The 15,354-nt window shown below is 34.3% G+C and overlaps 1 protein-coding gene across 1 annotated transcript in view; it reads left to right on the top strand.

The window, feature by feature from the left end:
* LOC132267651 (guanosine nucleotide diphosphate dissociation inhibitor At5g09550-like) overlaps positions 1 to 14,522 on the top strand; it is a 16,401-nt gene extending 1,879 nt beyond the window's left edge. The window contains exons 2-12 of the mRNA XM_059768784.1: positions 1,732 to 2,064; positions 2,895 to 3,002; positions 3,107 to 3,279; positions 5,759 to 5,870; positions 8,908 to 8,988; positions 9,065 to 9,127; positions 10,134 to 10,235; positions 10,323 to 10,447; positions 11,004 to 11,214; positions 12,754 to 12,828; positions 14,190 to 14,522. Of these exons, the coding sequence (XP_059624767.1) occupies positions 1,879 to 2,064; positions 2,895 to 3,002; positions 3,107 to 3,279; positions 5,759 to 5,870; positions 8,908 to 8,988; positions 9,065 to 9,127; positions 10,134 to 10,235; positions 10,323 to 10,447; positions 11,004 to 11,214; positions 12,754 to 12,828; positions 14,190 to 14,243 (1,290 nt within the window). The 5' untranslated portion in view covers positions 1,732 to 1,878 and the 3' untranslated portion in view covers positions 14,244 to 14,522. The remainder of the gene's footprint in view (positions 1 to 1,731; positions 2,065 to 2,894; positions 3,003 to 3,106; positions 3,280 to 5,758; positions 5,871 to 8,907; positions 8,989 to 9,064; positions 9,128 to 10,133; positions 10,236 to 10,322; positions 10,448 to 11,003; positions 11,215 to 12,753; positions 12,829 to 14,189) is intronic.
* Positions 14,523 to 15,354: the final 832 nt, after the last annotated feature.

The raw sequence follows: 15,354 nt of genomic DNA, 5'->3' as shown, positions 1-15,354 counted from the left end.
CATAATTAAAGATTTTTCATGGAAACTCCAAGGGGGAAAACCACGGGACGTAGTCCAGTTAGATCAAATCCACTACATGAGAAAGAGATTTACACAACTAGGTAATGATGAATGCAAAACAATAGATGAATGAAGAACAAACCGAAAACTCCATAGATAATCCACACCATATATAAATATTCCAATATGAATTAATGAATGCACAACAAACCCAAAACTCTAGCAGAACATTACTAGATTGCCCTCAATGAGGTCTGGTATGTTAGAGAGACTTATGATGCATGTGCTTGGTTTTCTAAATCCTATATGTCTTTATAGAGCTTAGAATCCTGAAAACTTCAAGGTTTTCAGAGAGTTAATCTGAAAAGGAAACTCAAGGTTTGCATAGCTCAATCGAGCTGAATATTGACCGACCGACAATGGTCAAGTGGCCTTGGACAGATCGATTGATCAAAGTATCCTGTAGAGTTATACTTAGGTTTCTCGAAGTAATAATTTTCCACAAACATAAATATGCATGCATGAGACCTAATTGGTGAGTGCATATGAGAGTGTCAAATTTAGTTTTGTGCCTTTGTACTTGAAGATTACCTTTTTACCCTTGATTGTAGCTTTAATCCAATTATGCTCTTGGACAAGAGGTAACTTACTAACACTACATTCAAAATTCTAAACAATATAAAAACAAGATTACAGAATCAAAATCTTTGACACGAAATTTATGAACCCAAATCCTGTTGACCCAACAGTGGTCATTGGAGATACTTATCAAATCTTCCTCTAGGCTTTGTCTGGTTAGTAAACTAAGAAGGTTGTAGAAAGTGAGGTGAATGAAAGAAAAATAAAATTCTGCATGTATTTGATTAAGATGAAAAATGTTCTTGAAATTTATAAGAAAATTTTGTTATACAGCCTAATTAGCAATCTTTATGCGAGAATCTAAGGCTTTGAAGTCCTAGTTTGACTCATTCAAATTAGTGATTACAAGGTTTTCAATATACTGAAAACTTGACCCTTTGTCTCATTTCATTGGCTTCATACAATTACATTACATGTCAGCTTCATTATCATTTTACTACATTGCACAACATCAATGTCCACTAGCCTATTCAAGCATTCAAGCTGATTCTGATGTTGTTTAAGTTTGACTTGTTGTGCAGTAAGGCTGGTGTTGTTTTAAGAGGAAGCCGTCATACTTTTTACTGTAATAGCATCCTCTTTTAACCCTGCTAAAAATCACCAGATGGATACTCCCTAGTTGCTTCCTCTGTTCTTGAAGAATGCGGCTTACATAAAAAAATCACCTTCCGGTCACTGCTCATAATGAGTGATGACTTTTTCTCACTGCTCATGGTGACATTTTGTTTCTGCTAATATGTATAGGTGCATATGCTTTTGTTTTATAGGTGCATATGTTTTTGTTTTTTCAGTTCTATGCCTCCAAGCCTGGACTTTGGGTACTCGATAACTCTGATAATTTACTGTCAGTCTGTGTTTGAGATCATTTGAATCAACCCATGTTGTAATTTCAATTTGTTTGGGCACTATTGGATCAATTATTGCAAAAATCATAGATTGTTTTCTCAAAATGCTGGTTTGAGCATTATCCTTATATGACCCTTTTTTTTGTGCTTTTGCTTTTTAGTTCTATGAAATAACTCTGATTGAGTTGCATAAAGATGTTAGACTACTAATTTAACGACCCTCTTACTTGGCATCCGTTTGAAATAGGTTCTGCACATGGATAGAAATGATTACTATGGAGGAGAGTCCACCTCACTTAATCTCAACCAGGTAACAGTTGTATGGTATATTAAGATATTGTTTGTAAAAGGCACTTTTATTAATCTCAACTAGTAACTGTTATATTGTTATATTATGATATTGTTTGTTAAAAACACTTTTTTTTTTCTTTATTATTATTTTTTATTTATGTGTGTGTGTTTGTATGACATTGAGTTGTTTCCATTTGGCCTAAAGATCTGGAAGCGATTCAGAGGCGATGACTCACCGCCAGCACAATTGGGCTCAAGTAGAGATTACAATGTAGATATGATCCCTAAGGTATTCACAGTTTCTTAAATTATTATGTTCTTCAATATTCATTGCTAACATTTTATAGGCAATAAAGAAATTGTTTGGTTTCTGGTGATCTCACATCCTATACAACTTTTTTCAGTGTTGTCCTATGTTTTTGTTTTGAACTGTTAATGAACCAAAAGCTTTTTCACTTTTTATACATCTTTTCAAACTTATTCATTTTTAATGAAGGTCTTACATGCGAATTTAAGCTTTGAACCTTGATTTTGCCCAAAAAAATGTGACTGCTGAATCAATCTGAGTTAGGCTCAATTAACCAGGCGAATCCTGTAAATCATCTCATAAGGTTCACGAGTGCATGTTTTCACAACTCTAACTTCAGATCTTACTTTTCTTCTTGGGTGCCTTAATTAACTTTGTTTCAATTTACTTATCAAAAAAAAACTTTGTTTCAATTGATTGTATAGTAAGGCCTTCCTAACTTTCACCATACAGGATTTACATGGACTTTTAACTTCACACTAGAAAATTTTAGGTGTATAAATGAACTCACACACATATATGTTATGGATATTTTATTTTAAATATTTAAGGCTATATACACTTTGTAAAATTGACATTTTCACTTCCTAGCTGAAAGCTGGACTTTCACATTGAGGAAGTATGAAAAAAGAGTATATATATAACATTGCATGGATTGAAGTATAGCATTTTCATTGAAAATTACAATCTTTGCATCGTAAAGTGCCTCGTGAAATTATTACATGCGATGCTTAATAAATGTTATGATAGTAATCCCTCAAACTTCTCTAATCGTTCTCATGATAACTGTCATTATTTATGTGTTCTGGCAGTTCATGATGGCTAATGGCGCCTTGGTTCGTGTTCTTATTCACACTGATGTTACAAAATATCTGAATTTTAAGGCAGTGGATGGTAGTTTTGTGTTCAACAAAGGGAAGGTTTGATTATTCTCTCCACCGAGTATTTAGTCTAACCTTTGGGTACATAGCATATAGATTTTAACCTCTTTTTCTGAAAAAACAACGTGTTTGACCTATTACAGGTTCACAAAGTGCCGGCTACTGATGTGGAAGCACTTAAATCCCCACTAATGGGTTTGTTTGAGAAGCGTCGTGCTCGGAAGTTCTTCATTTATGTGCAGGACTATGAAGAGACTGAACCAAAGTCTCACGAAGGGATGGACCTCAATAAAGTTACAGCAAAAGATCTTATTTCGTATTCTCTCATCCTTGTCCACTTCTATCTTGCCTTGTGCTAGCTTCTTTTATAATTTATTTACATATTATGCATTATTTATATTTTATGAACAGTTGACTTTGTTATATTCACTCATGCTATTGATTTAGCATGGAGCAGAAGTTGGTTCAAATCTAATTGCCTGACAAAAAATATACAAAGAGAAAAGAAAAAAAAAAAAAAGAAAAAAAAAAGAAAAAGAAAAAAGCAAAAATAGGCAGAAATGTATATTTACAAGTGTCTAGCTAATCTCCTTTAATATATGTTTGGTGACAATGGGTATCTGGAATGTAAGAGTACTTTTGATTTAGTGATAGAAGTTGAGGTTTAATGAGTAGAGTGGAGTTTCTAGGAATCAAATCACTTCTTCAGTAAAATATTAAAATAAAAATGAATTGGAAAGAAATAAAAATGAATTGGAAAGCAATGATAAACAAAGATATGGCTGAAGTAATTCACCACTTATATGGAACTTTGAATTGTTACCGGGCACGGATTTGTAAAGGGCTCAGTGGGGGCATGCGCCCCCACTGAAATTTTTTATTTTTATATTTTGTACCTCTAAATTTATACTTTTTTGCATTTATACTCATAAAAATTTGAAATTGCCCCCACTGAAATTATGAAAAAACCCCTCTACATAAATTCCCCCCCCCCCCCATATGAATTCCTAGATCCGTCCCTGATTGTTACACTTAGTGAGAAAATCTAATGAACTCACTTCATCATGATGGATGGTATGACTCAAACTCAATGAGCATAAGGCTTGATGATGTAAGACAGCTTTATGAAACTTAGAATTTTGCTTTCTACGAATGCTTTAATGGTGGGTTGAGGTTGGCAAGTTTGTAGCATCAGGGTTTTAAAAAGTGGAAGAAAAATGTAGGTTTTGATTGACTAAAAGGGATTGGAAGTGGCTTTGTTTTAAAAGTGATTATTTGCAGAAAGTTCAAAAGAAAAAAGAAAGTGCTATAATTTATAGACAGCAAGTATTTTAGGGTTTATGGTGTTAAATTTAAGGCTAAAAAGCAGGGAAAGGTGTTGGGACTAGTTAGCATTTGGTAGGATACTCTGTAGCTGTGAATACTACAGAGGGGTCAAAAAGAAAGAAAAAATAATACAGAAATCCCACCTAGAAGGGGGATTTCCAAAGTTGTACAATTTATTGTTTCAAGAATTACCAAAAAACGAACATGTTCATTACATAGGCTCAATTAGTCACAAAGAGGGAGAAATTGAAAAAGGATGTTAATCAACAAATTAAAGCATGATGTATAAATGGAGGAGGGCTTCTAGCATATCGTGTAATTGATGTATACCTCTAGAATTGAACTGTAAATTCTATAAACAACAATTAGACTAGTCACAGAATGTTAGGCTGGTAAGATGTAACATTTTTTTAGAAATTAATGTTGTCGAAATGCCAGCTTTGCAATGTATTTATGGTCAGACAAGAAATGATAAAATTAAAAATGAGTTGAAATAACACACACTAATTGGAGATAAAATGAGAAGAAATTGATTAAGATAGTTTGACCATAGAAGATCAATAACTGAAATAGTGATGAAGAGTGAAGAGGTCCACATTGAGGGTAATGCTAAGCAAAACAGGAAGACCAAATGCTAACAGTGTGGGACCCGCCACATATGTGAGTAGTCGGTATTTGTCAGTGTTGGGGATTTATTATAGCTCTATGGTATCAGATGGTGTGGAATGGTGAAAAGCAATTCATGTACATAACCTGAAATAGTAGGAAAAAGACTTAATTGATTGAGTATAGTGTAGATTTATTTTACGGAAGGTCCTTTTCTTAAATTTACACTCTTAAAAAACAATTTTGGATGAACCAATTGTCTTAGAGCCCAGAAAGAGAGCGTTTCCTAGTTTTCAAGGTTCACTGTCTGTATTGTTGAGAACTTGAAATAGAAGCAAGTCTAAGTAGAATGTTCTTACATAATTTATCAGTGCAAAATTTAAACTGCCTGCAACTGCTCTCAAAGAGAAACTTGATCAAATAAACCCACTTGTTCAGTAATTTTAACAAAAACACGAAAAGAATTAGGCAGGTAAGAAAACAATTTCATAAAAGATAAAGTTTGACGGCCTTAAAGGGTTACCAATGATCAATTTGTTTGAATGTAGAAATATATACTAGTCAGTCTTATTGACAATTCACTTCTAATTTACATCATTCCCATTTGCAAGGACAAAAATATTTAAAAAGACATGGGAACAGGAGTTTGGGAAGCTAAAAGTGGAGAGCCAAAAAGGCTATCACAAAACAGACACACATAATTGTATTGAACTTATTCGTCTCCATATGTAGTTAAGCAAAAATTCGCCTTTTTATTTCTCTGGAGCAATATGAACTATGGGTTTTTTTTTTTTTTTTTTTTTTTTTTTCTTGTAATGACGCGTAGTGCAATTTAACTATTCAAAAATGTGTTTCTGATATAGGAAGTATGGGCTAGATGACAATACGGTTGATTTTATTGGGCATGCATTGGCACTCCATAAAGATGACAGTTATTTGAATCAGCCTGCTATGGATTTTGTTAAGAGAGTTAAGGTGACAATTTAGCATCCCGATTTTATTTTATTATTTATTTTCAGCAATATTTTCTCAGTGATGATCTTAAAACAATTTTCTAACATTTCTTCACTGAAGTTGTGTTTAATCAATTTCATCACTTCTTTTTGTAAGATTTTGTTTAATATTTTCCTTCTTGAGAAAATTAATTGCCCGAGTTTTCAAATTCTTGTTCAAAAGTATAAAATCAATTACATATAGATGAGTTCCTCTTTTGTTTGGTTAAATTGCATTGTTAGTTAGTAATGCCTCATTGGAAGACAACTGTGGTGTTCTATTTCTTTTCTTCTTCTGTTGATCCCTGGGTAATAGCTCTGGTGGTATCTTCCATGCTCCAACTGCCTTGGTTTTTCCCTTTCTGTCCCCAACGAGTGACTGTTGCCACCATAAAACAAGGAAGGCAAACTGTGTTCAACTTCTACCTTTGTTGAATTGGATAGAAGTACATAGTTTAGAATCTATGGATGCACAACTATCTCTTATGTGCAAAAAGGTAAGGGAAAAATAGAACAACTTGATATAGATCAAGGAAACCTTTATAGAAATCTACTCAAAAAGCCTTTTTCCAACTATTTGCATGTAGTTATTGACCATTGTTGCAATGGACAAACCATCTTGAACTTTTTTCTTTCATTTTATTTTCAATCAGAGGATTCAGGGCTACTTCAACCATCTCATAAATGTGTTTACTTCTAATTTATCCTTTCTTGTCTTACCACACATCATCTCAACAGTCGCAGTTCTGGTATACATATTTTATGAATATATTGTTTCTAAGCTGCTCAACATTTTTTCAGTATAAAGTATGGCTGGTCTAAGACTGGTTTTAAAATATTTATCTTCCAACTTTGAAGGTATACACTGATCACACAATATACCAAGAGTACTGATGCATTTAAATCATCCTGATTTAGTTTACGATAAACATCGTCTCCAATTTCTTGTTGTGCATAATGAGCCTAGGTAATGAAAAGTTTGCCTTTTCATATGTCATGACCCCAATCTTCACTATATCCCTACTTGTATTAATAAATGTAATAAAGTTACATCTCATATATTCAATTTTAGTCCTACTTATCTTAGACCCTCTTGTATATAGAGGTTTTATCCATATATCTAATTTGGCACTTATCTTTGCTATAGTGTCATCATTCAAAACGATATTATCAACAAATAGAATACACCATGGAACCTCATCCTGAATGTGTGTTGTTAGTTTTTCCATAACTGAGGCCAAAAGATATTTGCTTAATGTCGATCCTTGATCTAAAACTACAATAATTGGAAATTCATGTGATCTCCCCCAGTTGTTCTTCCTATTGTCACAGTTTTACTCTTGAAAAAATTACATGAAAGGAAAATCTTCACATCAACAAGTCTTTATTAATTGTAATTTTATGGATTACCAGATGATTTTGTCCCTCAACCCTCGTGCACATCTAGTGCACTTAGCAAGAGGACATCTTATAGGGGTTGCAGCAGTAGAAAAACTCCTTAAGTACTTTCTCTGATGTGATGAACTATCATAGGATACTTAATGGATCTGAATTTATGACTCATGGATTTTAACAGATATTTTTTAGTGGTAAAAGAATCTCTCGTTGGATGGAAATTACTTTGGAGTTTCTTGTTGACAACCTCAAGGGACAATTAAGTGATAATGTGATATGCATCCTAATTATTTCTGTTCTCAGATTTATTTATTTTGAACTTAATGCATTTTATTTTACACTGTCAAATTTAAACACTTTATTTTATGGGAGGCGAAGCGCTTGGCTGGAATTGCCTAACAAAACAATCATAGTGTTGTTGAATGGTTACTAATTTTTATCCTTGAATGAACATTATCGAATAATTGTGCAATAATTTCTTCAGGATATTTATATTACTTGGTTCTTTTTTCTTCCCTAATGAAACTAAGTATCTTGTGTGAAGTTCAATACTAAAATTTGGCAGAGACATTATTTGAATCTACTTTATGAATTATGAGTTGAAATAACATACATAATTTCAATCGTTTGTCACTTAGGCAATAGGGGATTCAGTTTTAGGTTGCTGATCCTGATTCTTTTAGTTTGGTACTTTAATGTGTAACTAGTCCTCTCCTGTTAGGGTGGATAAGGACTGTAATACCTTTTGTATGCATGATACTTTTGTTCAAGATTGTAGAACTTAATTCCTGTCCTTTAACTCATAGAAAGGATGGATGCTGTTATCCCTAATAAGAAACCGTAATAAGAAGGTAACAATGCTCTCTTTTTTTGAGCTAATGTATTAGTACTTTAGTTTTATTAACTATTAGTAGCTTGAGGTATTACTTACCCTATTCTCAAACCCTCTGCTGAGCTCTATCATGCCCTCATTTCTGTTTGAAGGGGCCCAAAGAAATGTCTCCACGCACTCCACCTGCTGCAAACAGTCGTTCTTCAGATTTATACTGAAATGGGTCGATTCTCCCCTCCCATTTTTTTAGCATCTGATACTGTTGTCTGAGGTCTAATGCACACCTGCCCAAAGCTATAAGCAGGGTTTAGTCAAGTAAAGCAGAAGGCAACAGAAAGACAGAAGCGGAAGAGGCAGATTTAGGCAACCAATGTTAGACTCAAGTTCGCACCCCAACCAATAGTTTCTTTTGCTAACCTTGCCTTACCTGAGCTAACACAGAAGGTCACATTCATCTGGATGCTAAAGGAAGAGCTGTCAGACAAGAACTACTAGTTACCGGTTGTCTGTTCTTAATTTGACACTTAGGAAAATGAAAAATCTACCAAAAAATTTAGAAAACTATTTATTATTATTTTTTTTTAACTTACTGCATATCTTTTATGTATATCAAACGTACAGTATAACATGAAAGCAAGCATTACATCTGATTTAATGAAAAAACCAGTTTCTAAACCCACCTCTACTTGAATAAATTGATGTCAATGGTGCATCATTTTCCTTTTTATATATGCTTGTATTATGTGGTTGGTATCGTAGTCAGCTAATTTGTTTCAGCTTTTGTTTCAAAAAGCTATATGCAGAGTCTTTAGCTCGCTTTCAGGGAGGATCCCCTTATATATATCCTCTGTATGGTCTTGGAGAACTGCCTCAGGTATATTTCATCAAAACTGTGAGAATCTGTTAAAAGATTCAATCATAAATCTCTGACTAGTGTCACATATTGGCAGGCATTTGCCCGTCTGAGTGCTGTTTATGGTGGCACCTACATGCTCAGCAAGCCAGAATGCAAGGTAATGTATTAATATAATTCGGGTATTGTTATTTCATATATCTAGCCCTATCCATCACATCATCAGGATAATGTGGTTGGCAAACAGTCAGTTTTCAATGTGTTAGCAGAAATGTACATTACCAAGTTAAGGCTTAAAGGTAGCACCAAAAATTTGAGAAAAATATGATCTGTTCACTTTCCTTATTCTATTTAATTCACTAAATTTGGTAAGATTACTAGTTCCAGTAATGTCGATGCTTGCAATAACTCAAAAGTGGTATTTTTCATTATCTTGGATTGATCATCCTTGGGAGTCTAAGAGAAAAAGGATGCTTCCTATAGAATGAAAACCTGGTGGATCAAGGCAGAACTGCTTCTGTATTGTTATGTGATTACCAAATACTTTATAAATGCAAAGGTTTTTTTTAAGATGACTAGGAAAATATTATAAGATAACTATATGAATGGCATGCTTTATATCCAATATACTGTGAAGTGAGAACATGTTCATCTAATAAGCATACTTGATATGAGGAACTTGAGGCAGATGTGTGGCAATACTAGAAAAGAACGAGAAATGGATGCAATTGTGACAACTTAGAGGCAATGCAGTTGAGGAAGGTTAGGAAGTATTTTTAAAGATGGTATGGTCATATTTACTAAAACCAATGACAGCCCTAGGATAGAGAAGCAGTAATTTTTCTTTATACTTTTTCATGGGTATGGATTAGTTGTTAGTGGACAAAAATGGATAGTGTGATTTGATTCTGGTTGAGAAAGCCATGAGGAAAACAGGAAGCCAATAATAATGCAATTTTAGGCAGTAAGATGATGTGATTTCTGCGTTTTGATTGAGGATGTGGCCCTAATAGATTGAACTGTGAAAGGATTTTATGAGCTGGCATTTAAATAGTAGGTTGAACTGAATGTTATCTACATCTTTTTTAGTCAATCGAGTGGTTAATCGATCTGCTAACAATGTTTTACATTAATTGACACGTGATTGATGATGCTGCAACTGACAGGTAGAATTTGATGAAAATGGGAAGGCCTTTGGGGTGACATCAGAAGGAGAAACTGCAAAATGCAAAAAAGTAGTATGTGATCCTTCATATTTGCCTGACAAGGTAACTTCTAAGAGATCTCCAATTGGTGCCGTAAATCATGTTGCCTTTTACTGGAATTAAATTTCCACCTCCTGTTTATCACAACAGGTAAAGAAAGTTGGCAAAGTGGCTCGTGCTATATGTATAATGAGTCATCCGATCCCAAACACCCATGATGCTCACTCTGTCCAGGTTATTCTGCCTCAGAAACAAGTTGGGCGTAAATCAGATATGTATGTTTGCTGCATTTTTTTTATATCCTTTTCTTTTCTTTTTTTAATATGAAAATATGTGCAAAAGGCAATTTCTATGTGGTATTATAGGCATACATGCAGGCAATTTATATGAATACATATTTGCATGTGGATCTGGTTTTATACACAATTGACTTGGGAATCATTCTGCTGGCTCTGGGCTTATGTTTTGTTCTATTTTTGTTCTTTCAAAATCAGAAAAATGTTAAGGTAAAAAGGAAGTCAATCAAATACCATATGTCCAGTCCACAAACACTTGATTTAACTGTTGGTAATTGCACAAAAGGTTACCTTTCTTTTGTCTCATAAAAGTATTTAATCGACGGAAGGGGATGGTAAATGGGAGTAGTAGACAATATCTGTTTTCGACAATGCATATCCATAGAAAGTAATCTTATTTTCACGCCATCAATGGATATATTTATACACTCTTCTAATAAAGCAGAAAAGTTAAGAAAAAGTTAAATGACTTCTAAGTCATGAATACCAGGAAATATAAGAGTTTTCTAAATTCTTTTCTTCCACAACATTACAGGTACCTGTTCTGCTGCTCCTATTCTCACAATGTAGCTCCTAAAGGCAAATACATTGCTTTTGTTACAACAGAAGCAGAGACTGATAATCCTGAAGTGGAATTAAAGCCTGGCATAGATCTCCTTGGACCTACAGATGAAATATTTTTCGATACTTTTGACAGATATGAACCCAGTAACCAGAATACCGTTGACAACTGTTTCATATCCACTGTAAGTACACATTTTTTCAGTTTTTATCTACATTCATTTTGTAAGTTTGAATTTCAATTTCACTTTGCTACCCTGATAACTCAGATGGCTCAAAGAGGAGCAGAGTACCCATAATTAAAGTATTTAAATGGCATATAAAAATGTGGGTCCGTGATGCTGATTAGGCTAATAGAGCAGTAAATCTGAGCGTGACAGTGAAATCCCAGAGGGAAACGAAACCTAGGTGGGAACCCAGATAAGTTCAGAAGAGACGGTGTAAGTAGAGGTCTAAGAAAGAATCAAGTTGCTCCTGTAAGTGTAATTATGGATTCCTCAGCTTGGTAGGTCTCTTCTCGTTTATGAGAAGAAAAGGCCTCTTGATATAGTAGTGGGATTTGCAGGACCTTTAGGTAAATATCTATGTGTAAGGAGGTTCATTTCTTGGTAGACATGTAACAAGACATTTTTGTAAAGTTTGGGGTTGGGCGTTTTTTCCTAAGACAACATAGATGGCACCAATTCTGGAAAGTTTATTAAATGTCATTTGGTATGATTGAGATGTAGAACCTAGTCGTGATGTGAGACATGCTTGTAGAGAAGGCTGTAAGACTCCTTGGGAGGTGAGGTGCCTGTAGATGAGGCTGTGAGGCTTATTCATGAGTAGAAGGTCCTCGGAGTGAAGTGTGCTCGTAAAGGAGGCTTTTAGGCTTATCAATAGAGATAAGGTCCTTGAGTTGAATTACACCGGCTATGAGGTTTTGTCTTTCAAAGAAATATTTCCTCACTATTATGTGTAAAAAGGCCTGAGGCTAGGGTCCTTTAGAAATGTTTCCCCATATAGGAATTTTATGCTTTTCTCTCGAGATGTTCAGGGGATCTCTTGGGAGTGTGACTTGGAGAAGCTCTATGCCAACTAATATAGAACCCCCTGTTGATGTTGATTCCATGTACCTACGAAAAGCATTTCCACTTTATTGTCACAGCTTCCTTTTAATCGCGTATCAAGCACCAAACTTTATCACATCGTGTTGATTAACAAATAATCTACATATTAGATGGCTAGAATACCCTAGGATGAGACATTTATGATCCTAATTTTGATTTCCTAGTGAGAATCTTGAACTAGCAACGAGTCTCGCACAATCATGATAAGTTTAGCAACATCATTTCAATGTTGGAAAGGCTATAATTCAGCAATTTGTTAGCTGATTTGGAAATATGATGTTATTCTCACACTGGAAGTCTGAGTTGAAGGTGCAGTGGGGGTTGACATGCTGGGGTGTGCCTGAATGCTATCAGAGAGGTAGAAATCTTGTTGCTTTCTTCTTTTTATAACACAAAAAATTAGGAGGTGGCATGCACGGAAGTTCTCAGTAGTCCTAGAATCAATGTTAGTGGCACTAGGATGGTCCCATATCACAAATAACCGGCAGGTTTCCTTTCTTCAGTTCTTTACTTTCTTTTTGAGATTATTGGATCATTGCTTCATGCAATGGTAAAAGCTCATGCTTCTCTTTTTGAGATTAAAGTCATTAATAAACTTTCAAATTGGTCTTGCAGAGTTATGATGCAACGACACACTTTGAGTCCACAGTAGAAGATGTGATTGCCTTGTACAGCCAAATAACTGGAAAGGTAATGTTTCGATTTGATTATGGTAAATATAGACTTCAACATGTAATTGAATACTGCAATTTATTTTTAAATATTAGGAATTAAAATTTGGCTTTATTTTGTATAATTAATGTTATGAATGTTTTTTATATAGTTTTTTCCTTTAAAAATAAACAATATATTTGGTTAAGTAAATTTCTGAGATGTCCTTGATAAAAGTTGATAATAGTCTGTGAGATGCTTGCCATGGCCTATGAATCATAAAATGTCCTAGAAGACTATTTTCCTGATATTGCTGTATGACATATAGATCTGCATAAAGTATTATTATTATTATTAATTTTTTCTTTGAGACAATATCTAAGACTGGCTCACTGCTAATTGTCATACCAACTTCGAGTAACCATTGTCTTTTATCCAGCAGCACTATCAAACGCCTCCAATGGTGTCAAATTTAGTACTAAAAAGATAAAAGAAAAAAAGGAAAAATTATCAGTTAAACAGTCATCGTAGACTGGTCCTTTTCCAGAAGAAACCATGAAAACCAAATGGAAACATTTGTTGCAGTTTATTTTCTATAACAAGTGAAGGCACTTATAATCACTATAACACTAAAATGATTTCTTTATAATTTTCAGAAACATTGGTAATAAAAAATTTGAATCACATCATTTCTTTGAATTTTAATAACAATTTCATCTATGCAACAATGTTAACTTATTTAAATTGCTCATGAGAAACAAAATAGACTCATCAAGTTTGGTAAAATAACAGAATAAATTGACTTCATAACTCTGTAACCAAATCTCGTAAATATTGTTCTTTCTGAACAGCTATGAACTACTTTTTATGTTCCCCGTTGTTCCATTAAATCAACTACGCACTTGTCTTAAGGCAGTGTCCAAGTTTTATGGTAATTCTAATGGAGCAATTTCTCCTTCCTGAGAAGCTTAATCTGCCATGCTAAATTTTGGCTAATACGAGAGATGAAAACGTATCCTACCCTCTTCATCCTAACAATAGTTAAACAGAACCTCGAGAAATTCATATTGAAAAAGTAGAAAGAAATTCATATACACGATGAATATATTCTGACAATTGATCTTAGAGAAGTGTCAATATTCTTGCTGAAGAATTGTAGAGGAATCTGAAGCAGAAGGTTAAAAAATTAGTGAAAGATCACGTTTTATGTATTCTATTCTTATGTGGTTAAACACAAGTTTGTTTTGGCATACGCAACACATTAGGATCCATATAGACTAGAATAGACATTATTAGACGACACATGTTCCTTAGTCTGCAGTTTGGCTTTGTGAACAACTTGGTGTGGCTCAATTGAGAACTGGTTATTAATCAAATTATCTGATTGTGTCCTCCTTCAGACTCTTGACCTAACTGTGGATCTAAGTGCTGCCAGCGCTGCTGCAGAAGAATGAACTTTTCCTGCATGCTAGAAGAACTTGTACTGAAAGAAGAGCGTGAAGAACACCTATGTCAGATTCCTTTCCGTTATTATTATTATTTTTTTTCAATCTCAAATTACAGTAGTCCTTAAACAGATTGTCCATTTTTTTCTTCAACTGACTGATTGTCCTTACATTACTAGTTTTGTTCAAAACCTGCATTGGAATTCAACAGAATATTTGTTTCAACTTGCGGCAAGAGTTTGTTGGTTATACATGATTTGTTTATATATAAACATTAGAATTATTCAATAATACATAAAATTTCATCCTTTCTAACTCAAATCCGTGCATTGAACATATTGTCATGTTAGTAGTTACATAAATATGGGGACTGAAAGGATATCAAGAATCAGAGGTCCTGAATGAGATTAGAACAATTTCGAAGGAATGTAGTGTTCCTCAAATATTATAATTATAGATGGCTAGTAAACACCAATAGAGTCGATTTCATCCCGTTATATGAATGCGGTGTGTTTGAGAGATCATGTGTGTAATTTGGAGATGATATTGTAAATAACCAAGGTTGAAGGCAAGAATCTTTGACGTGTCTTCAATGAGACAGTAAGTGAGAAGTTTCATCCAGCCTCTCCGCATGCGGATAGAAGGCTGCGTATATCTGAGTCCGACCCTCCCCAGACCCCACAATGGAGGGAGCCTTGTGCACTGAGCTAGCCCTTTTATTCATTTCTTTTAAACTGATCGAGAACTCTCCTTATCAGTGCAAAAATAGATTCTGCCAGAAATTTGGTAGAAAATGTCTCTAAGTTTTAACTGATCTTTCATTTCTATGTCTTGATTTCTTCATTCATGTAGCCCTTTGAGCCCTGGCATAAGGCTTCTGATCTTTCTAGCTTTGTATCGGGATATTATCAAATATTTGATTAAATTTCTGCTGGATGAACAAGAAGTTCTCCCAAGTCATGAGTCATGACCATTACCTCCTATATTCAAATTTTCATATCTGTCTCAGCAAACTCAATATGATTTAAGAATGTTGCACATTACCATACTGTATGCTTAAGAGTAATCCCAGAACCTGCCCACTAACCCTACCATATACAAACCGGTTTTATCCAACGAA

The sequence above is a fragment of the Cornus florida genome, unplaced genomic scaffold, assembly GCF_030987335.1.
Source record: "Cornus florida cultivar Cherokee Brave unplaced genomic scaffold, ASM3098733v1 CherokeeBrave_3.0.0_Hap2_Chr07, whole genome shotgun sequence".
NCBI lineage: Eukaryota > Viridiplantae > Streptophyta > Magnoliopsida > Cornales > Cornaceae > Cornus > Cornus florida.
Note: the sequence above shows the minus strand (reverse complement) of the source record. Positions and strands in the feature narration are given on the sequence as shown.